At 34.5% G+C, this 26,468-nt stretch overlaps 1 protein-coding gene across 3 annotated transcripts; it reads right to left on the bottom strand.

The window, feature by feature from the left end:
- Positions 1 to 428: 428 nt before the first annotated feature.
- On the bottom strand, positions 429 to 25,021 carry LOC145638989 (pyruvate, phosphate dikinase, chloroplastic-like). 3 transcript variants are annotated; one of them, XM_081690077.1, is made up of 21 exons: positions 24,865 to 25,021; positions 23,245 to 23,516; positions 22,943 to 22,999; positions 22,141 to 22,374; positions 21,894 to 22,031; positions 21,403 to 21,565; positions 21,058 to 21,293; positions 20,848 to 20,976; positions 20,520 to 20,699; positions 19,366 to 19,503; positions 5,670 to 5,834; positions 5,425 to 5,586; positions 5,015 to 5,104; positions 4,426 to 4,564; positions 4,159 to 4,336; positions 3,573 to 3,702; positions 3,204 to 3,332; positions 2,829 to 2,966; positions 2,662 to 2,739; positions 898 to 989; positions 429 to 791 (listed from the first exon to the last, which is right to left on the bottom strand). In XM_081690077.1, exons 2-21 carry the CDS (start codon positions 23,491 to 23,493, stop codon positions 749 to 751), a joined length of 2,868 nt encoding a protein of 955 aa, XP_081546203.1. In that variant the 5' UTR covers positions 23,494 to 23,516; positions 24,865 to 25,021; the 3' UTR covers positions 429 to 748. The 3 variants fall into 3 exon arrangements, with proteins under 3 accessions (XP_081546203.1, XP_081546204.1, XP_081546205.1); XM_081690078.1 differs by having other exon boundaries at positions 23,245 to 23,526; positions 24,865 to 25,010; XM_081690079.1 differs by lacking the exon at positions 24,865 to 25,021 and adding an exon at positions 24,059 to 24,076.
- Positions 25,022 to 26,468: the final 1,447 nt, after the last annotated feature.

Genomic DNA, 26,468 nt, shown 5'->3' on the forward strand with positions numbered 1-26,468 from the left:
AGCTAAGGATTCAACGAAATGATCAAGGATCCAATGCATTACAACAGATGTAAGATAATCTTGCTGAGCTTGTAACTTTTTTTTCTAAGCCCCATAGTAAACTGATGGAAACATTAGAAATTGTGCTTGAATGTTAGACTCGCTGGTCGCTGGATAGGTTATTATAGGGCTATCAAGCCATACATATTTCATAGGCTAGTCCAAAGATTTTCAACATTGTGAGTTTGGTTTTGACTCTTGAAACATTTTAAGCTATTTGATGGTCAGAGCCATGATTTGTTTTAAGAATTTTAGAATTGACTTGAACACGTGAAGCTTCAAATTAATCCTTTAGGAAACAAGTAATCATCATCATCATCATCATCATGAGCCAAAGATCCCGGTTAAAAAAAGCTTACCCGAAGCCAATACAAAAAGAAAAGGCTTAATGATGTGAAATGAAGATATTATTTTATTGATTGAAGTTTACCTTGAATTTTGTCCATAACAATAGGGTTCATCAATGAAACTCTTATTTAGCATAAAGATCCGAAAATAGCTACTAGAAAAAAAAGGATCACAAGCTGCGAACTGTACGTCATACATAATTGACAGTAGCGCTCGTTTTGCATCATATATTACACATTTAAATAAGACTGATGCTTCTCTCTTCTTATTGGATGGTGGTGAAACCTGTAAACTATGATGTACAATACAATTATTTACAATTTATATTTGGTGTAGTATTTATGTACCATCTTTGTGTACTTCAAACAGCAACTTGAGCAGCAGCTAGTCTAGCAATGGGAACTCTGCCAACAGAATTAAAACCATATTCATATGACTGCTCAAATTAAAATAAAAATAAATTAAATGCTTAGGCAAGAATGTATAAGCACAAGAATAAGCATGGTAAACCTGAATGGCGAGCATGAAACATAATCAAGTCCAGCTTCGGCGAAAAATGCAACAGATGAAGGCTCTCCCCCATGCTCTCCACATATACCCACCTATGAGTGTATTAAAAGCATACGAAGTACTTTTTAGTGTGTTTTAGTAGATGGAAAAGTACAAATGGTAGGTTGGTCCTGATATAGTTTATCACAGGTTTGAAAGCAATGAAAGTACGGCTGGTCACAAGCAGAATTGAATTCTAACTTGACTCAACTTAGCATAATTTCAACAAGTTCAAACTTAGGCACAACTCGTCTTGAACTTGATAGGCTGGATTGTGCTGATTAAATGAAAATTTGAGTTCAAGTTCAAGCTCAGCTCAATGTGCTCAACTCCATGCCAGTGTTTAACCCAGGAAAGCTGTGCAAAGAATCTCCTTATCTTTGTATACACAAGTTTAGGCCTCGGGATAAATGATAGAGCAATTTCATCAAAATTAAAATTAAAATTTTTCACAAGAGCTCAATAACTGTTTTCAGCTACTTTATTGCTCAAATATGACATATATTGAGTTCAATCTCAGCTCATTTACAGAAACAGGAACATGAGCTAAGTAGGATCAACCAGATCCGAAATGCCCACGAGTTGCCTTTTGTTTTTTTATTTTATTTTATTTTATTTCTTTTTTGTGATCAATCTTTAATGCTATTTAGAGATGAATACCATCACATCACGAGACAAATGATCACTCTAGGATTAAAAACACTGACTTGATTGTTGTTTGCAGCCCAATTCCTAAAAATTTATGGGCGCTAGGCATAATGTAAGAAAAGGGCCTCTTGTTTAAACAATTTTTTTTAAACGCAATAGATTTAAATAAATGACACTAAAAATAACTTATATTATTTAAATATTAATTCTCAATACACAATAATAACTTTGCATAATATTAAAAATAAAATTTTCCCTCCTGAAAAATCATAAAAAGCGATTTCTTTTCATATTTTTTGATGCAAAATTATTTATAATTAAATCAACACCGATGTTTTCTAACATATTCGTCTCAATTAACAATTCTTAATCGTTTCCATAATATTAATTAGCCAAAATTAAAAAGCTTTAATTTTGGAAATTGAATAAATATGAAACGGTGTAATTGAAAAGATTATTATTTTGGAGTAGATAATCATAGAAACCGCAAGATTAGAAGAAGTGAAGGGTTATATTGCATTGTAATCTCCACCTAATTGACGGCTAATGTTAATTGCTAAATAAATGCAATAATTATCTTTTTTAAAATTATTATTATTATTATTAGTATTATTATTATTAATTTTATTTTTTATTTTTTATTTTTTTTTAAATGAGTAAGAAGTACAGAGTTAAATTATACGTTTTTTTTTAAATTGGGCCCCTTTCTAGTGTGGGCCCTAGGTGGTCGCACTTGAGGCCTACTCCTCAGGGCCGGCCCAGGTTATTTGTAATTAAATATATATAGTTATTTGTAATTAAATATATATATCGAGACAAATTCAACAAGATCTAACTTGTCTATGTGATTTTTACATATAAATTACCAACATTGGTCAAAGTGGACTATGCTACTATGTGCATAGCGCTAATGGAAAAGTGTTAGGTTAAAAAATAAATGGGGTTAGTAAATTATTTTGAATTAGCACCTCACCTACAAAAATGACTATAAATTGAATTTGAACAAACCTTCAAGTTTAAACAATTTCTGAAATGGATTGGTGATTAAGGCATATTGATTTCCATGTTGTAATTTACCTTCAAGCTAGGCCTAGCAGCACGACCTTTCTCGGTTGCAAGTTTGATGAGTTGGCCCACACCTTTTTGGTCGAGAACCTAAATTCAAATTGAGCAGCATTGTGTAAAGACTAGTTAATTGATTGCCAATTCTGATGGGATGTGAGTATTGAGTCAGACTGACTTACCACAAAGGGGTCAGTTTGCAGTATGCCTTTTGACAAGTATACAGGAAGGAACTTCCCAACATCATCTCTGCTATACCCGAATGTCATCTGTGTGAGATCATTTGTTCCAAAAGAGAAGAATTCTGCTTCCTTTGCAATCTACAAAATAAAATATAAAATATTGTACTTCAATATTTTAGGTAAGTGTAGTACCTCAAAAATGCACAAAAATAAAACAATTCCAATGAACTGTAACTATACTATATAGATGTTTATCAATAAACCTAGCTTTAGTAGTAAGTTTCACTCTGCTAGAGCTGTATGTTGGAAACCACCTGAGTATATACTAAAGCTATTATATGAATCTTTAAGAGGAAGAAAGTAATTTTATTGTACCTCGTCTGCAATTAAAGCTGCCCTTGGGATCTCAATCATTGTTCCCACCTTGTATTTTAAGGAAGAACCCATCTCAGAAAATACCTTTGTCGCTACTTCTCGTATCAAACTCACTTGATGCCCCAACTCCTGTCACTCAGATATGCAATAATTTAGGGAACATAATATAAACAAAAAGCCTACAAATCAACAATCAAAGGGGATCAAAATAAATTTTAGAAAAGAAGTCAAAAAAGTAATACAATATCCCCAACAAGTGTTATGCCTACTAATCCTGCCTTTCAGAAAATAAATCCAGTGTTCTAACAAAGGTAACAAGTCCAAAAGAGAAAAGAAAATAAATGTTGGCAAAAAGAAAAGGGTCCATGCCTGTGGTGTTCCGACAAGAGGAACCATAATCTCAGGAAGAACTGCAATACCCTGGTTGCTCATTGAAACTGCAGCTTGGAATATTGCACGTGCTTGCATTTCAGTTAGTTCAGGGTATGATATTCCCAACCTGTAAGGACACATCAAGTTCTAAAAAAAATTAATAATAACCTAATGACCCAATGGTCACTGTCATTGTGCACATAATGAAATGTTTAGATATTCTGCTTATGTGCTTAATCATTATGTGTCCATATATGAAGTAGAGTATCCATTATTCTCTGACATGAGTATCACAAGGGATTTAAAGTACATTGGCTTCATAAGATTTCTTTCATTTCTTAATTTTAGTATAGTATTAGAGGTTAGTTCTGTTGATTAAGGATTTATAAGAATTGACCTCTTTGTAAGACTGCGTACATCTGACCCCCCTCCCCCCTTCCCCTCCTACAAGTATTAAGTTGGTCGTGTTTGCTTAATAATTAATATTATAACAAACGTCTTTTGAAGAAAGGCTACATTTCAGATTATATATATCTTCTGATAACTTATAAATAGATATATATGCGAACACCTTATTCATTACCTGCAGCCCCTAAAACCCAACATGGGATTGACTTCTGATAACTTTTCTATTCTAGAGAAGACTTCATCTTCTGCCATCCCAGTTTCCGATGCCAGTTCATTCACAATTTGTTCCAAGTCACCTTCTGGAAGAAATTCATGAAGTGGAGGGTCTAGCAACCTTATTGTAACTGGAAGCCCTGAAATTAACAAAATAATAATAACAATAAAGCGCCTATTTACAAGGTAACTTAACCAAAATAAACATCAAAATATAAAATTTTCTTGCCATCCATGGCTCGAAAAATCCCCTCAAAGTCCGATCTCTGATAAGGTAATAGCTGATCCAGAGCTACTTTCCTCTGCTCAGGAGTTATTGCCATTATCATCTTCCTCACAGTCTTTATCCTGTCATCTGAAGCAAAGAACTAAGACAATGCATACATTAATTATGTTTCCTTGAGTTATCTGGCACATTATGATATAAGTTTTTAACAAAAAAGAATCTCATGACTAAATGACTTGTAAGAACCAGACCAGAACAAAGGCAGTGAAGCCTTCTAAATATTATTAAAATCACTTCTTACTTGAATAGGACAGACAACACACGATTTAGCCATTATTGAAATGTAATTAAAGGCAACTCCTGCATGACTCCTGTCAAAGTTGAGTCTAACAAGATTTGAAATATTTGCAATCACATTTCCACTACGAAACTACAAGTATATACAAAATTTAGCATCAAGGGCATTATAATGTTATTTCAAAATTGAAATAGCCCTTCTTTGTGATAACTACTGATAAAAATAAAAGCAACACCAACAAATCATGAAATTATCCCATAACGATAGATTACTAAGAGAAAAAGTGTAAACTACCATGTGCTCAGTCCTACAAAGTCCAATTCCTTCAGCACCATTGTTTCTTGCTGCTAATGCATCTTCTGGAGTATCTGCATTTGCCATGACCTGTACATATACTAACAGTGAATGTGATTTATAATAATTTGCGATGTTTTCCATGATTTTAGCCTTGCTATAGCCAATGTCAAAGAAACAGTCTATAATGAAAGCTACATAGATAAAATACTATCAATCATAGTTGTTTAGGGAACATGGAGGTACGCTAACTTGTAACTGTTTCTTAATGAATGCTTGTATGTATCACTCACACAATTAATATCTGCACATAACTCCAAGGTAATTCTGACCAGATTTTGGGATGGCTAAGTTTGATGAGGAAAATGCAATGCATGGAATTGAGAAACAGTATGTCGAAACTTTATAACCTTAAGGCGTCGTATGTTATCAGCCCATGACATGAAGATTTCCAGGTCCCCACTGAGAGCAGGAGGTGATAGTGGTTCTTTCCCTAAGATCACTTCGCCAGTTGATCCATTAAGAGAAAGCCACTCGCCTTCAGATATTGCTTTGTTTCCAACCACAAGAACCTGGAAAATGAGCAATAAATCTCACACATCACATCAGATAAACAATGATCAAGGTTAAAATATAAAGTAAACATAGGAATTACCTTGTTAGTATCATTCACTTGGATCTCAGAACACCCTGAAATGCAACACTTTCCCCAACCACGAGCCACAACAGCAGCATGAGATGTCATTCCACCCCTTGCAGTCAAGATTCCAACAGCTGCATGCATGCCCCCTACATCCTCTGGACTAGTTTCGGTCCTCACCTTTATAATGCATATGTATGTTAGTCGGGACAAGGAAATCAGCATTCACATAAGTTCAAGAAGGTAAACTATTGGAAATGTATGCTTGAAAACCAATAAAGGTTGCAACCTAACACTACATGATGTCACACATGTTCCAGATATTCTGTTGAACTTGATCTCAGCACGTAAACTTGATAATGAAATATAAATCACTTTTCTAATGGAAAGTGAATATTTTCTAGAGGCTCCGACTTGCTATATTTTAAATATAGTTCCAATCAAGGGTCTGCCTAGACGCATGTGATAGTCCATAATTCTCATGAGATAAATGTTATGGGCCTAAATCACTTGCCTAGAATGGGGTTCAAATTTGTGCTCATAATCTTTACCCCCTATTAGAGGGTAATCATTACCCATGCCTCCTTAGGGAAAATATTAGTGTAATTTCTCTCCATTAGCAATCTCTTCACCTTCATCTTCTCACACACCGCCACTCTTATTTTATTACTATCGTTGTTCTCTCACCCTCACCACTCATCCCTCGCTATAACCAAGGGCGAAGGGCGGGGGGGGGGGGGGGGGGGTGCTGGTGTAGGTCCAGCCTCCCCGGCCCAGATTTGCTACCCATACAATAAATACACCTTGTCATGTTGGTTGGGTAATGTTTTATTTTGCCAAGGGGGTTGGGTTCGAATCCCATCTCCCACATAAGTTTTTTAATTAAAACTTCTTATTCAACGTGGATTTCTAATTGTCCAAAAAAAAAAACGTGGGTTTCTAGCACTAGATTTTTTTTATTTTATTTTTATTTTTTTTATTGTCGTAGATTTTAGTGTTTAATCTTTGATTGATGATTTTATAACTATGAAAAATCATCAAGTATGATTTAACTAATGTTTTTTTGTGACAATAAAATATTAGTACACTTTAATTTTTTCCATCAATCTGTTGTCTAATAAGTCTGGCCCCCGGGACTTGAAAATCCTGGCTTCGCCCCTGACTATAACCGTCGTTCTCTAGTCAAGGGTAATGTATTACAACATATTCTAGTCATGTTCAAGATGAGAAGGAGGATAAGCTTAATCATTAAGAGGTTTAGTAGATAAATGCACATTTATTACAACACCGACAATATGATACCAATGATACCAGTGGTGGATCCAGGATTTTCGAACAGGTGAGTCACCATTAGGATTTTCGAACCGGTGAGTCACCATCAATAATAATTGATCACTTGTTTCAATCTAAAAATTATTTAGAAAAAAATAAACAAATATATTTCACTAAAATAATTTCAATCCAAAAATAAAACATACACTAATATCTATAGTAATATATAAAGTGAAAGGAGGTTTTGGATGATAAATTTTACTTTCCCAAAATACCCCTCTCATCTTTTATTTTTATTTTTATTTTTATTTTTTTTAAAAAATTTACCATCCTTTTTTTTTTTTTAAAAAAAAAAAAATGCAACTACCATCTAAAAAAACTATCATGATAGGAAATAAGGGTGTAATTGTGTTTGATTAATGCGGAACAAATCGCCTTTAAAAAAAATGCGGAACAAATCAATGAAAAATAAGAACGACAAAAACAATAAAGAAGATAAATAAAGAACACAAGGATTTACGTGGTTCGGTCAAATTAGACCTACATCCACGGGTAGGGGATTCGAGAGCTTCAGAATAATACAAAGGAGTCCTAAATCTAATGGCTCAAAAAGGTATGATCTAATTGATCAACTAAAGGGTCTTTTTATAACACAAGGTTACCCTAATAAAACCCTAAGATTGTTCCCCAAGTATACTCAAATAGCCGTCATAGAAAAGATATAATTTTAGGAAATTATCCCTAAAGTAATTAAGCTGAAACCGGATCCAAAAAACTGAAATTTTGACTAGGCATGGGCGTGTCTCTTTTAGGCACAGTAGTGCCTTATCAAGTACTTCGTCAGTATATTTCCAGCAGCGTCAGTTCTTCGTAAAACGGCCTTAACTTTCTCGTTTCTTATCGGAATTGGGCATATGACCTATCGTTGGAAAGCTCTTGAACCAAGCTATTACCTCCAACTTGAATCACCTCAAAATCATTTGTAGTTTGAGGGATATCTACGTTCAAAGTCAAACCTACTAGATTTCGAGTCACAATTTAACGTACCAGTTAGTTAAAAAAAAAAAAAAAAAAACTTGATGTGAAGATATACTTCTAATATGGTACCGATTACAATTTAACTTCTTTTCTTTTTTAATTTTTTTAAGGAAAGTGAAGTTTTATTATTTAGCTCATGGAAATCTAGAGCTAGAATAACTTGATGTGAAGATATACTTCTAATATGGTTGGTGGTAAAGAGAATTAGATATGTCGTTTGAGGAAATTACTTTATGGATTAAAGCAATATCCTCAACAATGGTAAAAGTGATTTGATTATTTAATGTTAAAATAAAGGTTTATAAAAATAATTTGTTGTGTATACATACATAAATTTCGTGGAAATGATTATATTTATCTACTATTTATGTGGATAACGTGTTTATTGCTTTGAAGAGCAAGGTGTAGATAGATAGGGTAAAAATTCAACCCGGTGCGAGACTAAATATTTAAGCACGGAATATATTAGGTATGGAGATCAAAAGAGACATCAAACCGGAAATTGTTTTTAAGCCAAAAAGGCTACATTGAATGGGTTATTGAAATGTTTTGAAAAGGACGAAAAGAGTAGTGCTAAGTTAGTGGTGACACCATTGGCTTTACATTTAGAGCATTCTCACTAGTGAGCAAAAAAAATTCTCCTCATTCTCTCTCTACCCACTTTCTCTCTCTTCCTAACTAAATTTGCTCATGAGCATTTTTAGTGAGCAAAATCTATTCCACTAGTGAGCAAAAAAAAAATGCTCATCAATCTTTCTCCTACTTTTTCACATACCCCACCAATATCTCTCTCTCTTACACATCACCCTATTAATATTTATTATGTTTTGGTTAAATTAATATTTATGGGTACTAATTACAATTATACTTTTATTTAATTTAATACAATTATTAAATTTTCATTCAAAATATTGAAATTTAATCGCTAATTAATTATAAATGTAATACAACATAAAATTTAATTAGCGTACGAATACATTTAATACTACAAACCAATAACGAACCTAGATTTTAAACGTACGATTAATACTCTATTAAATTGTAATCTTACGACAAATTTATTTTTTTTACTCATTAATAGAGCCATATTTTTGCCAAATGTGTTCCACTAAATCCGCTTTTAATTGAACATGAGTGTCTCTGTCACGTAGTGACATTCTTCTGTGGACGTACGTGTCGAAATCAACATTTGGCGGTCGGCCAACATTGAATTCAAAAGGCTCGTTATTGTTAACTGTAGCACTTGTAGTGGGTCTTGTAATTTGCGGGCGATCTTGTTCATAGTACCTTCTTAAAACTTCGGCCCGAGCATAGTTGTGTCGTTCATCTTCGACAATCATGTTGTGCATAATGATACAAGCTTTCATTATGTCACACAATATGTCTTCGTTAAACGCAAGGGAGGGTTGTCGTAGAACGGCAAACCGAGCCTGTAAAACCCCAAAAGCCCGTTCAACGTCCTTCCGAGCTGCAGCTTGTTTATCAGCAAATAATTTTTCCTTTTGAAGTTGTGGAAGTGTTATACCTTGAATAAAAGTAGCCCATTTTGGGTAAATGCCATCTGCTAAGTAATAGCCCAAGTTGTACTCATGGTCGTTCACGGTGAAATGAATTGGAGGTGCCCGACCATGAAGAACATTATCAAAGACCGGAGATCGGTAAAGGACATTAGGATCATTACAAGATCCCGGGATCCCAAAGAATGCATGCCAAATCCATAAATCTTGATCTGCAACGGCCTCTAGAATGAGGGTTGCATTTTTATTACGACCTGCGTATTGCGCTTTCCAAGCCATAGGACAATTCTTCCACTCCCAATGCATGCAGTCAATGCTACCTATCATACCGGGAAAACCTCGCATTTCATTTTGATGCAAGATTCTCCTTAAATCTTCGTCGCCTTCAAAATGTGTAATAACCCCTTGACAAAAATGTTGCAAAGCCAATCTGGAGGTAGTTTCGCCAATGCGCAGATACTCATCCACCGCATCTGGACAGGTACCATACGCCAATATTCTAATCGCAGCGGTGCATTTCTGCAACGGTGATAACCCAAGCCTTCCAGTTGCATTCCTACGTTGCTGGAAGAATTGATCCCTCTCGACCACCTTGTTCATAATCCTACAAAACAAAGATCGTTGCATTCGAAATCTACGCCGGAATTGTTTGTCGCAATAAACTGGATTACTTGCAAAGTAATCATTAAATAATTGAACATGCCCCTTTTCCCTATCTCTTATATCTGTATCCCCTCTACGCTCTGGAACACATTCAACATTGGATACGGGTTGGGGTTGTGTTTGGTTGTTATACAACAAAGTTGGTAGATGGGTTGTGACAAACTCGTCAACTAAATGATAAAATTCAACGTATTGATCAGAATCAGACTAGCTGGAGGTTGAGCTACTGGAAAACATTGTGTTTGCTGGTTCCTTGGGTGTTTGGATATTTTTGAGGAGTTGGATTATATTTGCGTAAGATGGTATCACTATCATTTATAAGCATGAAAACTCAATGACAAGTCCAAAAGATTCATGACAATTCCATGACTGATGAAACATGATTGACAATTCAATGAGTGATGAAACATGATTGACAATTCAATGACACTTAAGATAGTAAGACAGAAAAGAATCTTGACTATTCAAAATACATTTATACAACTGACATGAAATACATATGACTACTCAATGTCTAATAAGACAAGGGACATGAATACAACTCATAAAAATTGAACAAAATAAAGATATACTAATTAAAGATAAAATAATTAAACAAATCTAAATTCGGAATACAACTACTTAAAAATAAACTAATTGAAATTGAAAAACATAAAGATAAGCTAATAAAAGATAAACTAATTAAACAAATCTAACCAAATAATACAACTAATTAAAAATAAACTACTTAAGGAAATACAGTCAATTTCTACCGTAGACTAGTTGAAGTAACTCGTCCTTGTGGGCCTCATCAGCTGGAGTGAGCGGTGTTGTCCTTGCTAAAAGTGATTGAAGCATATCAAAATTCATCTTCTTCTCTGCTAAATCAACTTGTTTTTGCTTCCTCTTTTCCTTTTCTCTATCAAGTTCCAACCGTTGTTGTCGTAAATTCGCCTCCCTTTCTCTAACCTCAGTACACGCTTTTATCTGCTCACTAATGCTCAATATTGCACTTTCGGAAGCAACTGCTTTGCCCTTACGCTTAGCCTTCGTTTTTTTTGACACCGTCTGGTCGTGGTAATCCTCTGGACATAAATCCATCAGTACGGATTTCATTCTCACTCTCCGCCCTAGACCTTTTCCCACTTCCACTGCTATCTTCCTCATCATCGGCACCGCAACCCTTTCTTTCCTCCTTTGACAGACCCCATCTTAGTTTAGTCCTCCACTTCGGATCTTTATTAACCATTTCCACTCCATGTGGAAATGCAAAATTATGTTGTGGATTAGAGGAGATATAAAACAACTTGGAAGCGTGTTTAATTCGATCGGCATCTTTGTAACCACTTCCGCTTTCAGGGAGTTTGCCCGCCTCCTCATAGCAATTAGTCCACTGTAGCAAATAAGCTGCCATTCTTCTCCAATGTGTCTCCAAACTCTTCAAAGGTCTTGGCGGGAGAATATGCGGTTTCTCAGCTTGTAGTTTACAGTAAGCTGCATGAACTTTTCGCCATAGTTCGGATGCCTTTTGGCTCGTACCACGAAGCGCATCATCACTTAGTTCTAGGTAGAACCCAATTAGAGCTTCATCCTCAGCAACTGACCAAATGCGACTCGCTTTGGCAAGTGGTTGATTGGTCGGAATCCTTGGAGGTGGTGGAGGGTACTGTGGTGTCTCCGGAACAACTTCTTCTTGGCTGAGATCGTACTCAGAGTTGCTCCCTTCCGTAACGGGAGGAGTTTGTTGCTCAAAAAAAGTGTTTTCATTGTTGGGAATCTGAGGAGGTGTTGGTTGATGAACGGAATTTTGAGAAGAAGGGTTGCCTAACCTTCCTAGGATTAATTGAAAATTTGGACTACTAATGAAATCATCACCTAAATCAGAAAAATGTTGAGCAAGTTGATTGTAATTAGGGTTGTTTGGATCCATTATATTGTATAATAAACAACAATATATACTTAAGAGGCACACCTAAATTAAAATGGAATAACGTTAATAACGTTTTAAATAATTTCTAGTGCTACAAAAAGTAATTAAATAATTTTTTTTTTTTTTTTTTGTTGAGAAAAAAAGTAGTTATACTAAAAAATAGACATTAATATTAGAAAATGAAAATTGAATCTAACTAAACTTGGGAGTGAAAATAATAAAGAGTTTTTTGGATTTTTTAAACAAAAAAAAATATTGCTACTTAAAATATCATTAATAACGTTTTGAAAAAAATTAAAGTACTAAAAACTGTAATTAAAAATAATAAACCAAAAAAAAAAAAATAACCTTTCTCAACTTTATATTAGAAATTATAACATAAATATCACTAGAAATGTGATTAAGTGTAATATTGGGTGTTTTTGTGATTTTTGAAATTATACCAAAATATGTCAAAATGGATCTCTATTTGTAAAGAAAAAAAATATATAACCGTTGGTGAATTTTTTTTTTTTTTTTAATAATTATAAAACGGCCAAATTACCGTTTTGATTTAATTACCGTTGCTAAACGGTTGAATTTTTTGATTGGAGGAACAGGCTGACAAGGACGCGTGTCAGCTTCCTATTGGCTGGACTGACGCGCCCTGTCAGCCGATAAATGTTATTTTTTTTTTTGCTTTGCTGCCTTCAAAACGACGCGTTTTGGGGGATAGTTGTTCAGACCAAACCCCAAAACTCGTCGTTTTGAGGGTGTGAAAAGTAAAAAAAAAAAGGACGTTTAATGCTTGTTGTGGGCCCCACGCTATCACTGTTCACTATCAGTTTTGCTCATAGGATGAGCAAATTTCAATATGCTCATGAGCATATTTTGATTTGCTCATTGGTGGGGAAGCAAATAATGCAATTTTGCTCATGAATTTTGCTCATGTGCAAAATTCTCCTCACTAATGGGAATGCTCTTAGGCTCTAGTAAATAATCTCATGCTACAGCAAAAGATAAGGCTTATATAAATGACGTACCTTATCCTATCGTAGTTGGTAGTTTAATGTAAGCCATGGTGTGTACTCGTTTAGACTTTGTAAACTCGGATAAGGTTGGTAATTTAGATAGATGACAATGTACTATTAGTTATGCGTTTTAAATACACGATGCTCCATCAATGTTACAAGTTATAGAGGCTCTATCTATGATAGATTCGAGTATATGGCTACGGTAGAAGGGGTTAAGTAACCATTGTGGTTGTGGGGAATTCTATATAATTTGGGTTTGAAATAGGAACATGTGAATTTGAATTGTAATAGCCAAAGTGCATTAACTTGAATAAGGTTCATCATGCTCCTACCATACATAATGATGTGAGGTATCAGAGCCAACATCAAAATCTTAAGTGGTAAAATTTTTAATTTTGAAAGTAATTATAATGTCATCTAGTAGTGGAATACAACGAACAAGCTTAGGGATTGTTTGCAAACAAAGGAAGGACTAATGAAAGAGGGCGAGGCAAGGGAAGAAAGTCTAAATCAAAATCTAGACCTCTTAGGGAAAGGCTATGTTTCAAATGTGGTGTCGCCCAAATAAGAGAGTGATATTCAAGAAGAACAACAACGATAACTCTAGAGGACTTGATGGTGCATCTAAGAAGTCATACGTATGAGAATTAGGAGTTTGAATCTTAGAGAATGGGAATACCGACTCATCAAACCACACATGCCTAGCCATGATTATTTTCGGACTTCACATATCATAACATTTGTAACCCCGATGATTAGATGGATACCCAAGAAAGACACATGGAGTAGAACGAGCTTGGAGTTTGCTGATATTAGAAGGAAATAGAGGAAAACACAAGAAACAATATTTTAATTCCAGGTTGAGGATTCTTATAAGACGAGGTCGAGGATTTGAGGAGTCTTATTGCACTTAAGGTGTTTATACACCGAGGTAGTTGAAGGCATGGAATTAAAACTCGGCCGTTCCGTTATATAACGGGTGCTTTGTAACGGGAATCAGACACACCGTTCCGCAAAACCCCGTTATGTAACGGCGATTTAAAAATCACAAAAAAGCGGTCCGTTCCCGTTCTGTAACGGGATAACAGCGTTACAACACTATTACATCTCAAATCGAACGTTTTTTTTTTCCATTTCATAATTTTAATATGTCAGAGAAAGAACCCAGCTTAAGGAAAAAAAGTAAAGATTTAGAACAGAAAAAGAAGATTTTGACATGTAATAAAGCTCATGAAATAATCGAGTTTTGTAAACTCGTATCTACAAAAGTACAAGCAATAAGCAAACTAGCATTAGCAAACAACAAAAATCAACATAAATACACTAAATTTGTTTGAGCATTCCATCCAAAAAAATATTCGAATTTTTTTTTTTTAAAAAAATGTAGGTAAGGTGGAGGATTCAAATTGAAGAAAACAAATTCCGGAAAAATTCCAGGTAATTCAATTTAGTATTTTAATTTTCAATTTGATATACTCCGTAGTGTTTTTAGTCATAATATTTGGGAAAAAAAACAGGAAGGAATACATATCTTTATGGCTTTATTATCGTCAATTCGTCATGTCGAAACTTGAAATTTGAAATTATAATGATACGAAAATTAATCGAATGAACTCTTAAAATCTAATTTAATTTTATTTTCATTGTTAAAAGTAGAGATTTAGATGTTGTAGAAGATGAATTGACTCAACAATGAGGAAGAAAGAAGCAGATTATTTTTTTTGGCAAACGAAGAATGAAGCAGATTGTTTACTTTAGCATAATAGATGGAACATGGTGTAGTACAGCTATAGTACAAGTACTACATTTTTTAATAAAAAAAAAATTAGTGGTGTAGATTGTACTGCTAGAATAGATTTTTAAGATTTTATCAATTTGATTCTTAATAGTTAAGATAATTAAGCATGTGGTTTTGTATCTATAAATTATTATCTTGTACTTGTGATCTCGTGTGGTTATTTAAATCACGTGGAACTTAATTTATGAATTATTATCTTGTATTTGTAATTTTTTTTTATTTTTTATTTTTTGTAATTTGATTTAACATTCAATAAAATTTAATGAATTATTTTTAATAAAAAAATGACTTGTTTAATAGGTTGCAGGACATTAGACTAATTAAAAGAAAACACCTTAAAAAGTCGACTTATTTTGAGTTGATTAAAAAGTTCGCTTATTTTGAGCAAATCATACAAAGGTTGGCTTATTCTGGACAAATTTATAAAAAAATAAATAAATAATCGATATCATCGATTTTCGCCAAAATTGTATATATCTTTAACAATCATTATTTAATAATTATAATTTTAGTTTCAAAGTGTTGTGATGCTTCTAATATAAGATCATTTTCTTCCACTTATTTTGGCATACATTAATAAATTTATTAGTACTATCAAATTATTGTGATTTTAAGATTAATACTTTAAGTAGAACTTTTATCACCTTCATTTGATTAAGTTTCATGTGAGTTCATCTTATTTTAATTTAAGCCATAATACACATAAGTGTTAAATATATCGTGAGGAGAAAATTTTTTGTCAATGACTACATGAAATAATCACTTTTGGTTCATAAAGCCGACCCCATTTTTGGGATAATGACTTTGATTTATTGATGTTAGATGATTATCATCCACTGATTATTTTTGTCAATGACTACATGAAAATTTTTTGTCAATGACTACATGAAATTTTTTTGTCAATGACTACATGAAATAATCACTTTTGGTTCATAAAGCCGGCTGCATATAGTAAGGTGGGTACTGACCGTAGACCTGAGAAGGTACATATGGTGCAGTCCCGATCATCTGAAGGCCAGAGTGGACGGTATTACCGCCTGTCTGACTCTCATGCAAGGAAAGTGCATTCCCTGCAGAATGTTGAAGATGTCTGGAAAATTCAACGTAGAAGCCGACTCAGACAACTGTTGATTTCTCTTCCGGTTGATGATCTCCCGGGCATCAAGAGTTGATTTTTTACTTCCCACCGGCTGCTGGATCCGGCGGGTATTGTTGGTATTCCTCTTAGGAAGAAGAATTTTGGACCAATCAATGGTCCCGGCTGCCTTCTCCTTTGGATGAGGAGTGGGCTGCCAATCTCTGACTGACTTCTCCTTTTCCAGAGGAGTCTTCTTGACCGACTGACCCCTACTTGGGCCAGCCCGGCTCTTAGTGATCAGTTCTTTAATTTCACCCTTGAAACTTGTCATGAATCTCATGAGTTCGTCTCGGGTGACAGTTGCTGATCCCAGCTGCCGGATGGGTTTCCCCTTCCGGCTGCCAGGGGGTCGATTTGTACCCGCCTGGGAGGTACCCCGCTCCAGAGTGTCTCTGGGCTGGATGCGCTTGGTTATCAGAGAGCCATCATTGGTTGTATAGGTTTCGACCTGAGGATCTCCTGGTCTGTAAAAACTTCCGGGTCATCGCCCAGACGGTTAGGAGGTGGTACAGACTCTTGAACCATCTTCGAGGTACTCTCCCCACAGACGGCGCCAAATGTTTTGGGTGATTTTGTCCCTCGGGAGAGTTACGTCATGAAGTCTGATCCGGCTGAGTTGTACCTGCAAAACAACGGAGACTCCGGGTGGTTAGAGCTCCGCCTCCGACGATCAAGTTAGTAACTTGAAAAAGAGTAAAGAATGCGGAAATTTAGGTGGGGATCTGCTTGGATTCCAAGCTCAGATGTTTCTCTGATGTGAGAGAATGTAGGTGTAATAAATGATTGAATGTGTCCCCAAAGTTGGGAAATATCTCCCTATTTATAGAGTCATTGGAGAACGTGCCCCTATATAGGTCACTTAACCTAAATTTCAGTGGGCTGCGCCGTTTTACGGCGCTTCTTGGGATTTGGGCCCTTGAAGGCCGCCATTTCAAAGAGGTATCCAAGGGGGCCATGTGTCAAGAGGATATTAAGCCACGTGGGCTATCCTAAACTCGACACGTGGCCTCCTCTCATTGGTCCATGTGTCTAGGGTATTTTTACCTTAAACAGATGTAGTTGATCTAATTTTCACCGGAAGTAGTATTGAAATGTTTGAAGATTTTATGAAAAGAATGGCACGCGAATTTGAGATGACAGATTTGGGACTCCAGCCCTAATATTTGGGAATTAAAGTTATTCAAAGTGATGATGGAATTTTCATCTCATCAAAGAATGATCCAAGTGAGAAAAAGGCGAAATCCAACCTTGTTTAAAAGTTTACTAGGAAGTTTTTGATACTTGACATGTACTCGCTAATACATCATTTTTGTTGTTGGACTAGTAAGTCATTTTATTGAGAATCCATTTACTTCTCATCTAAAAGTGGCAACGGGAATTCCCCGATACTTGAAAGGTACATTAGACCATGGATTGTTATACTCTACTTCAAAAGATTTCAATATTGAGATAGTGATTTTGCTAGAGACATAGATGATCGAAAAACCACGACAGGGTTCGTAATTTTATTAGGTAACAATGTTGTTTCATGGAGTTCTAAGAAACAACCAATTGTTACATTATCTACATGTGAATCATAATACATTGCAACTACTTCATGCGCATGTCATTCGATATAGCTTAGAAGATTGTTAAACAACTACTACAAATGGAACCCATTGAGATTATGACTGATACGCTCTTGCTTTAGCGGAAAATCCGATCTTTCATGACTGAAGCAAACATATTGACAGAAGGTTCCATTTTATACGACAGTGCATCGAACACAAAGAAATTGAATTGAAGTTCATAAAGTCTTTAGATTAAATTGCTGACATCTTTACAAAGCCATTAAAGTTTGAAGATTTTAATAGGATGCAGAAGTTAATTAGCATTGTGAGAAAGTCAAGTTTAAGGGGGAGTGTTAAAATTAGCTAACTTGACAAATGATTTTGCAGGTTTAATTTAAGAATGACAATGATTAAATTAAGGGGTATGCTATTATATTAGAAAAAGAGAGAAATATACAGGTGAACAATCAATTATAACTCCCAATTACTATATAAACGCATTATGTATTTGCGTTTTTGTAAGACACACATTTTATAAGAGATATAAGAGTTATTGTTTAGTGCATTTGTGTGTCCACTATGCTTCCAACAGATTTTAAGCACTAAGAAAATGAAAGTTCATTTTCTATCTTAATCTGCTTTTCTTATAATATCAAAATGCAAGTTGGGTTAGATTAAAAGAGCGACAGAAGTGATAATACGCACCAATAAAACTGTGTAACTGATGAAATACATCACAAAATGTTACGAAATTTGACAAAAAAATGTCAAATGAATGGAATAAGGAAATTGTAGTTATGGCATAGTTGATTTCTATAAGAGCAAACAAAATTTGCTTCAAATGGTGAAGAGGAGAGCAAACTCTTCATGGTGTTCAAGAAATGATCTTTTGATCAAAGTCGAACATGAACACCATGAACTTTGAATCAAAATTGATTCAAAGTAGTTCCTATAGCTTAGGAACATATCACCTAAAACAATGAGATCTGGTTTTATTAAGGACTGATATGGTCTGACTTGAATTTTTATTATCTTGTATGATGTGATCTAATTAAATAATTTGACTAAACTTTAATCGCATTTTTATAATAATCTATAAAGAAAAACATTATAAAATGGATCTTGTGAGATTTGTCTCATTATGAACTTTTCAAATATGTATTTTTTTTTAATATGCAATTAACAATATTTACCAATAAGTAAATGGTAATTAGAAGTTCTGATCTCCTCTAATGTGAATGTTTCTAATCTGATTAAGGAATAAGTAATAAGCATCTGAAACAAGTTGAAGAGAACAAGTCCTCAAACATGTAGTTGTAGTGACACATTTTCCATCCTTAAGGGATATCATCAATGTTTGAAGTTTTCGTTAAGGTCTTAGTTGTGGAGATCATGTAGATAGTGGGTTAGGCATGATATTAGATTATGAGATCATGGGATAAGGATCCTAGTTTGTAGCTCTAGTTAGTTAGTCACATTCTATATATAATCAGTCATGTACTATGTTCATGTTATTCTTTCCCCTCTCTCATCTCTTTTAATAATTTCAACACCCCACCCTAGGGAAGTAGAGTTGCTGATGCTCTCCCTCTCCCTCTCCATGTTTTTTTTTTCTTTGGGACTAACTCTCCCTCTCCATGTTTTTTTTTCTTTGGGACTAACTCTCCCTCTCCATGTTGGCTACTTTTGAACATGTAAAACATAAGAAGTTGGTCTCTGACATTTCATTTGGAGTTTAACTTTCTCGGAATAATAATAATAATAATAATAATAATATATACAAAGCAAGAAAAACAAAAGGTATATATCATACCAGAATGACACTATTCCCTTGAGCATGCCAGGCTTCAGCATCCTCAGCACTGAATACAATCTGCCCCACAGCAGCTCCAGGAGATGCTGGCAGTCCACAGGCAATCACTCTGTCTTTATATGCAGACGGCTCTTCAAACTAATGCATATGCAACCGAGGAAAAAAATTCCATAAATAGCATATCTCATGCTACAAAGGTAAATAATACAGGTAGTGGGTTACATAGCAGCTAAGCCAGCTATGTTACTTGGACTCAGGTACCCATGTCTGACATGAGTACTTTGGCCCAAAATGAAGCGTTGAAGTGAAACGTAGAGTCCATGTAACATAACATAAAAGTGACTAGGGGTCTACGGGTGTTGAATTAATTAGTAAGCTCAGACACCTATTCTTGTACAACTACTATACGGCCATTTTATATTAAGAAGTATGGAATAAGTTCAAAGTTCAAGGCAATAAAACATTATTCTTTTAAAAGTACATTAAGTGAGGTGAAGAAATATGCAGGAATTACCCTTATGAAGTTGTTCCAAAACATAAACATATGAACATTTTGAGTTTATGACCAAGTGAAATCTAGATCGATTAAGTATCATATGCTATATATGTACATAATTTAAAAATAAAAAATAAAATCTAGAACTACCTATCATATTCAAATCAATTATAAATTTATAATACATAGCTTCCTAATACAATTTTTTAATAAAGAAGTACAATATTAAACCTTTTGATTTAACGACTACCAATTGACCTATTTGTAGTTTTTAATTTCAATGGAAAAAGTTAACACGCAGTGGTAGCTTAAAATGAATGTAAAATAGTTGTTCATGAAAAAGATTGTTAAGATAGTTATTTGCGAAAACATTTCTATCAAAGATAATTTTTTAGAAATGATTGCATATGTACAGCATGGCAAATAGCAAATTAAAGAATCCATACAGCCGTAGAAATGAGTGTCTATATCCATTCTCCACCTACTGGAGTCCCGATCTCAATTAGCTCCTACTTTCTTCTGGATGGTCATCTAAAGTAAATGTGTGGTTCCATTATAAAACTTCTTGGAAATGATGATGTTCTACAGCTAAACAGTAGTCACCAACTCATTGCTATAATACGGAAGTGGACAGTAAATTTCAGATAATAAGGTATACCTGAGGGTGAAGAAGTTGATCAAGATGTTGAGGTTCTACCATCTTAATAACAGTTCGAGTGTCAACTATTCCTTCATTCACCATGTCGACAGCTATTTTCACTGCACCTTTCCCGGTTCGCTTACCAGATCTGCATTGCAACATCCACAGCCTATTTTCTTGAACAGTGAATTCAATATCCTGTGTTAACATAAATGATCCACCAGATGATTATTGCTACAAATTCTATTATTTGGCTAACAAAACTTCCTTATTTCAGATCTAATGTGCACAAGCAAGAAAACTAGTGTTTGATTAAAGTCTATTATGATATCTTATCAATTATTACCATCATATCCTTGTAATGTTGTTCCAAAATTTCACAGTTCTCCACAAGTTCCTTATAGGCTTCAGGCATGCAGCTTTTCATGGTGTCCAAATCTTCAGGTGTTCTAATGCCAGCAACTACATCTTCTCCCTGTGTATGCAGTGCTTCAATGGTCGTGAATAAAGAGCAACAGTAATGTCCTCTAAGATTTGTACAAGTTTGTAGAAATACCTGAGCATTAACTAAAAACTCCCCATAGAGCTTCTTTTCACCAGTGCTTGGGTTTCGCGTAAAAAGAACACCTGTCCCTGAAGTATTTCCCATGTTGCCAAACACCATAGACTGAATATTAACTGCAGTCCCTTTCAACCCAGATATCTGGTTGATGCTCCGATACTTAATAGCCCGCGGACTGTCCCAGGAATCAAATACTGCTTGAATAGCTAACTGAAGTTGTTTCTCTGGATCTACATTTTTAATAAACATGCAAAAGAAGGAAACTCAAATACTGAAATAATCCAAACTAATCTAGGCTTGGAAAATGAGAAGGATAACGAAGCATATTTAATTTGGTACCAGCAGGGAAAGTCTCTCCTTTTACTTCAAGATACACATTCTTGTACTCCCCTATAAGCTCTTTAAGATCAGAAGCAGTTAGCTCGGTGTCAAGCTTAACTCCTTTTGCTTGCTTCAACAATTCTAACTTCTCCTCAAATGCTGAGTGAGGTATACCCATGACCTTGAAGTCAAAATTTGAACATTAGCTAGAGAATTGATTGATACAAAGCTTGAATTCATATATCTAAACTAGAAGCAAGATTTGGAGAACCAGCTTACACAATAACTCATTTGAAAAATAAATATAAAATTAAAAGAGAAAAGAGAAAAGAGTCAAAATTAAGTTAATAATAAAGCTATTCACACAAAAGTCATGCAAATCATTTAAGATGCCTCTGATTGTGAAAATATGCATTTTACAGGACAATTTTTAAGCAAAGAAAAGGGAGACTGGTAAAGTCATTTACTAAGGAAATATTAGGTGAAACGACATGGAAGTAATTACTTACTACACCGCCAAACATGTCCAAGAAACGCCTAAATGAGTCGTAGGCAAATCGTTCTCCGCTTTTTGCTGCTAGGCCTACAACCACTGTATCATTAAGTCCAAGGTTGAGGACAGTGTCCATCATTCCAGGCATTGAAATCTGTAGACATATAGAGCCAATTACTATTAGGGAGCAAAAAGAAAGCAATTAAACCAACTTCTAATAACAAAATATATTAAACCAATAATAAGACATTGTAGTCTCTTACCGCAGCACCAGAACGAACTGAAAGTAGAAGAGGCTTAGAAGGGTCTCCCAGAGAAGCTCCCATGTCATTTTCTATCACTCTCAATCCCTCCAGGATTTCCTCCCACAAACTTTTGGGAAGCTTTTTTCCATGGTCCTGGTACTCTTGGCATGCTTCAGTAGATATGGTTAACCCAGGCGGAACAGATAAGCCTATGCTGGCCATTTCTGCAAGATTTGCTCCTTTGCCTCCCAACTACATAATGATTCAGGCAAGGGTCTCAGCAACACAGACTATCTTTTATAGGATTGCAGAGTCATTTAACCACAACCCTCCAAAAGCCCAATTCTCAAATCTCATGCATTTTAGTTCTTTTTTAATTATTATTTTTTTATTTTTTATTTATTTAATTTTTTTTATTTTTTCTGTTTTGTATAACTTCTACATCTCCTATTGTTTTTCTTTCTAAATATACAAGCTACATACATACCGTGTGTTAGCACGAGTACACTCTAGTTTAGTAAAATATTAAACCATTTCTGCAACACATGCTCTTTTAACTCCCAGGTGCACATAATGAATCGACGAAGGAGATATCTCAGCACCACAGACTATGATACACTTCTAAGTAAAATGCTAAAAGTTATTGCCGGGACAGTTAGCTGGAATATTATGGTATTATGATGCAGGCAAAAGAAATTACACTCAAGCTTGTTTACTTCTCTTACAAATACGATCCAATGACTACAAGAAAACATAATTAATTTCAAGTGAAAACTTTAATTCATTCATCAAATCCATATATCTAAAGCCAATGACTTACCAAGGACTTCATGCTCTTATTGCCTTCACTTCTTCCTTTACCGAAATTGAATACTCGCTGTATGAATAAAGAAAATTACATAAAACTGACAAATATTGCATCTTAGTTATTCAACTTTTATGCTGATAAACAGATGAGATCATGAGATTAATGATTATAAGTTTCAATCAAACACGAATGGCAATAATAAAAAAGGAACTATAAATCATGCATGGGAAGAATGGGAAACTGATGCAAGTGACTGCTGGGATCTATATGCCTTGTTCAAAACACAAACAACTAGTTATACTGTTATAGTCTACCTTTTTAGTGGTGGAAATCGGGTCGGAGACCAGAGCCATGACAACCTGTGACCTCATATGGCTAGAAAATGGACGCAGGCATGTGCTCTTCTGCAATCGAACATGTTGAATACTTTTGCAATGGTTACAATCAAGTAAACTTTGGTCTTGCAAATAACCAATCTGTTCTGAGTGCTTCACTTTCAATTGTGTATCTGAGCATCTATCAGGGACAGTTCTGATTAGCATTCCTTTGAAAGCTGATGCCATCTTTCGTTATAAGATTAAGATCCCTGCAGAAGACTCCAAACATAAACCTTCAATGTATAAAACCTCGAAAGAGTAACATGACAGTTGTTCAGATAGAACATATTCTGTTATTGCTTTAGTCAATCTATCTAGTTAGTATTCTTTACCCAACTCAGGCAGATTATTATCTGTTATACATTAATACTTCATTCTTGTTGATTTGGACGCAATTGGACCTATATGGACCCGTATAACAAGAGTTGTCATCTTTATTAAGAGCTCAACAATGATATAGCATATACATTTGAAATTGCAGCACACTTGCTAAGTAGACTTTTGGGCAGAATCAAATATACTCATTCCATCCCATAATGATTATCAAACTTCTAAAATGGATGCCTCATATTGTTACCTTTTTATTCCCCACCCACTAGAAATTACCAGAGTCTCATATTTTGATATAATACCTACCACACCTTATGCTCCCCCACTATTCTACACTTAATTAGCCACACAACCCAAGGTACAAGACACCCAAAAAGCGCCAAACCCTTCTGTGGAAAACATAATTCGATCTAGAGTGTACCCTGATGATGCCTGTGAGTGACAGTTAGCTCAAGTAGAGAGCTCCCCTCCCGATTTCAAAAGATCTTCAAATCGATTCTCATCACCTGCTATTGTGACTCTCTAAACACCCAAAAAAAAAACAATCTACATGGTGAAAAATATATAAAATGAACAAAATATTATTATTAAAGGGTCATCTGTGAAGCCCAAGATCAATTTATATACTCTACCACGCCCCTTCACATGAGAGCCCTTGGGTTTGAAATGTGGATGCGACATAACCCCTTTATACCTAGCGCGAAATATTCCACTTAAAAGAGATCAACTCAACCAAAAGCTTAAACTTATGATATAGTATACAAATCGATCCTTGTAGGATTGATTTTAATAGTCCATCAATTACCAATCAAATAACCATATTTGATACATGAATACTCAACATAATCAGAAATTTTGACAACAATACATAAAAATCAAGCATACCCTAAGTGAAACCAAATTAAATTTCCACAAAACCGTATACAATTTGTACCAAAAAGCTTCTATTTCATAGTATCTTCATATGTTTCTGTTTGTTCCATTTACAATACATATGTGGTCCAATAAAATTAACTTTTACCAACGAGTAAATCCACCAACATACAACCAAAAAAAAAAAGTCATGTGGGAATTAATTAGAATGGTATATTAATATAGACAAATTCAAATATGAACCGGGTAACTCACAACAATTCCAGTAAATAATATGAAAAAATTGAACTAAAATTCCTCGATATTAGGCATGCATTCAACAAATATAAGAATAAGATAGCAATTGGTACTTACAAAAACCAAAAAGAGCGTAATCAATGATGAGTTGAAGACGATGATCATAAGAAGAGTGACACAGAAGTTAAGGTTGGAATGAGAGGCAGAGAGTGGAGTGGAATGATCAAGAGAGAGAAATTAGTGAGAGGCTACAAGCCTTCCAACCTGTACGACAAACAAAATTGGTATGAGTTTTGGCAACTAACAACAACATCCTTAATCACCACTTGAAAGATGACATCTGGATTTAATTGTGTATAATACACAGTTTCCCGCTCTCTACTCTCTCCCTAAATTGAATTTTATCCGTTTTAAACACTCTAATTTCTCGTTACACCCTCCGTTTCGTTACACTAGAGTGTACCCGTACAAAATACACGTAATATATACTTCCTCCGTTTCTTTTTACTTGCAACACAGCCTTGTGGCACGTGTTTTGAGGTCGGGTTTATGTAATGTAAACGGATAAATTATTCATTATAATTTTTACAAATGATACTTAACCCTATTTTAATCTTCGTGTAAAAATTATATTGATAAAATCGCTCGTTTATCCTCACTAATCATCTCCTAAAACTGCGTGCCTAAAAGGTGTGTTGCAAGTAAAATAAAACGGAGGAAGTATTATATTATAAAGATTTTAATTATATAATATAAGAAAAAATATATTTCAAATACAAGAAATTGATATAGATGTAGTAACTTAAAACCTGTTATTTTAAACTATTTATAGTCTGCTCTGGCTCTACTTTGCTAAAATCTAATATACTCTGTTGAGCCCTACTCTACTCTACGTACTGTCACCTACTCTACTCTTTTGCAATTTGATATGCTCTATTCTGCTCATAAACTCAAAAGAACAAAACCTTACTCTTATATGTGGGTTGCTACGCAAATGTGTTAAGCTATTATGGGGATTACTTTGTCAAAGCTACAGAGTTTACTTGTTCAGTGTTATATGGGTTATTCGGTTAGTGTCATGTGGGTTATTCCATCAGTGCTATAGGAGGGGTTACTTTGTTCTTTTGCAAGCAAGCAACTATTCGATGAAGCCAGTTACGCAAAAAGTGTGTTGTACATATTTTTGTTTTGATTATTAGAGAAGTGGAATTTGTTGGAATTGAAGGGTTGGGTATTTTGAGTTCTACGGTGAATTATTGATAAAGTAACTGTATATCCGTGTAACCTTGCTAATACACGACACATATTATACACAAAAGAAAATAACACAAAGTGAAGTGTTAGTAGTGTTTAAGGAAAAATGAATTGTTATTATTAGTTATTGCAATCCCTTGAAAAAAAAAAGTTGGTTGGGTAGTTATGGATTTTTTTTTTTTTTTTTTTTTTGTTTTTTTTTGTTTTTGAAAAACAAATAAATAAAGTAGTAGAATGGTAGTTACTAGTTAAAAAGAAATAAAATTAAAAAAAAAAAAAAAACCTAAATGCATTTTTTTAGTGGTTAAAAAAAACAGAAAAAAACCTAAATGCATGAGATTTGAGGATTAGGAATTTGGAGGTTTATGGTGAAAACGACTCTGTAATTATATATAAGACTATAGTGTACCCGTGAAAAATGCACGGGATACATATTATTATTAGAAAGATTTTAATTATATAATATA

This window comes from Chenopodium album, chromosome 7, assembly GCF_948465745.1.
Source record: "Chenopodium album chromosome 7, dcCheAlbu1.1, whole genome shotgun sequence".
NCBI lineage: Eukaryota > Viridiplantae > Streptophyta > Magnoliopsida > Caryophyllales > Amaranthaceae > Chenopodium > Chenopodium album.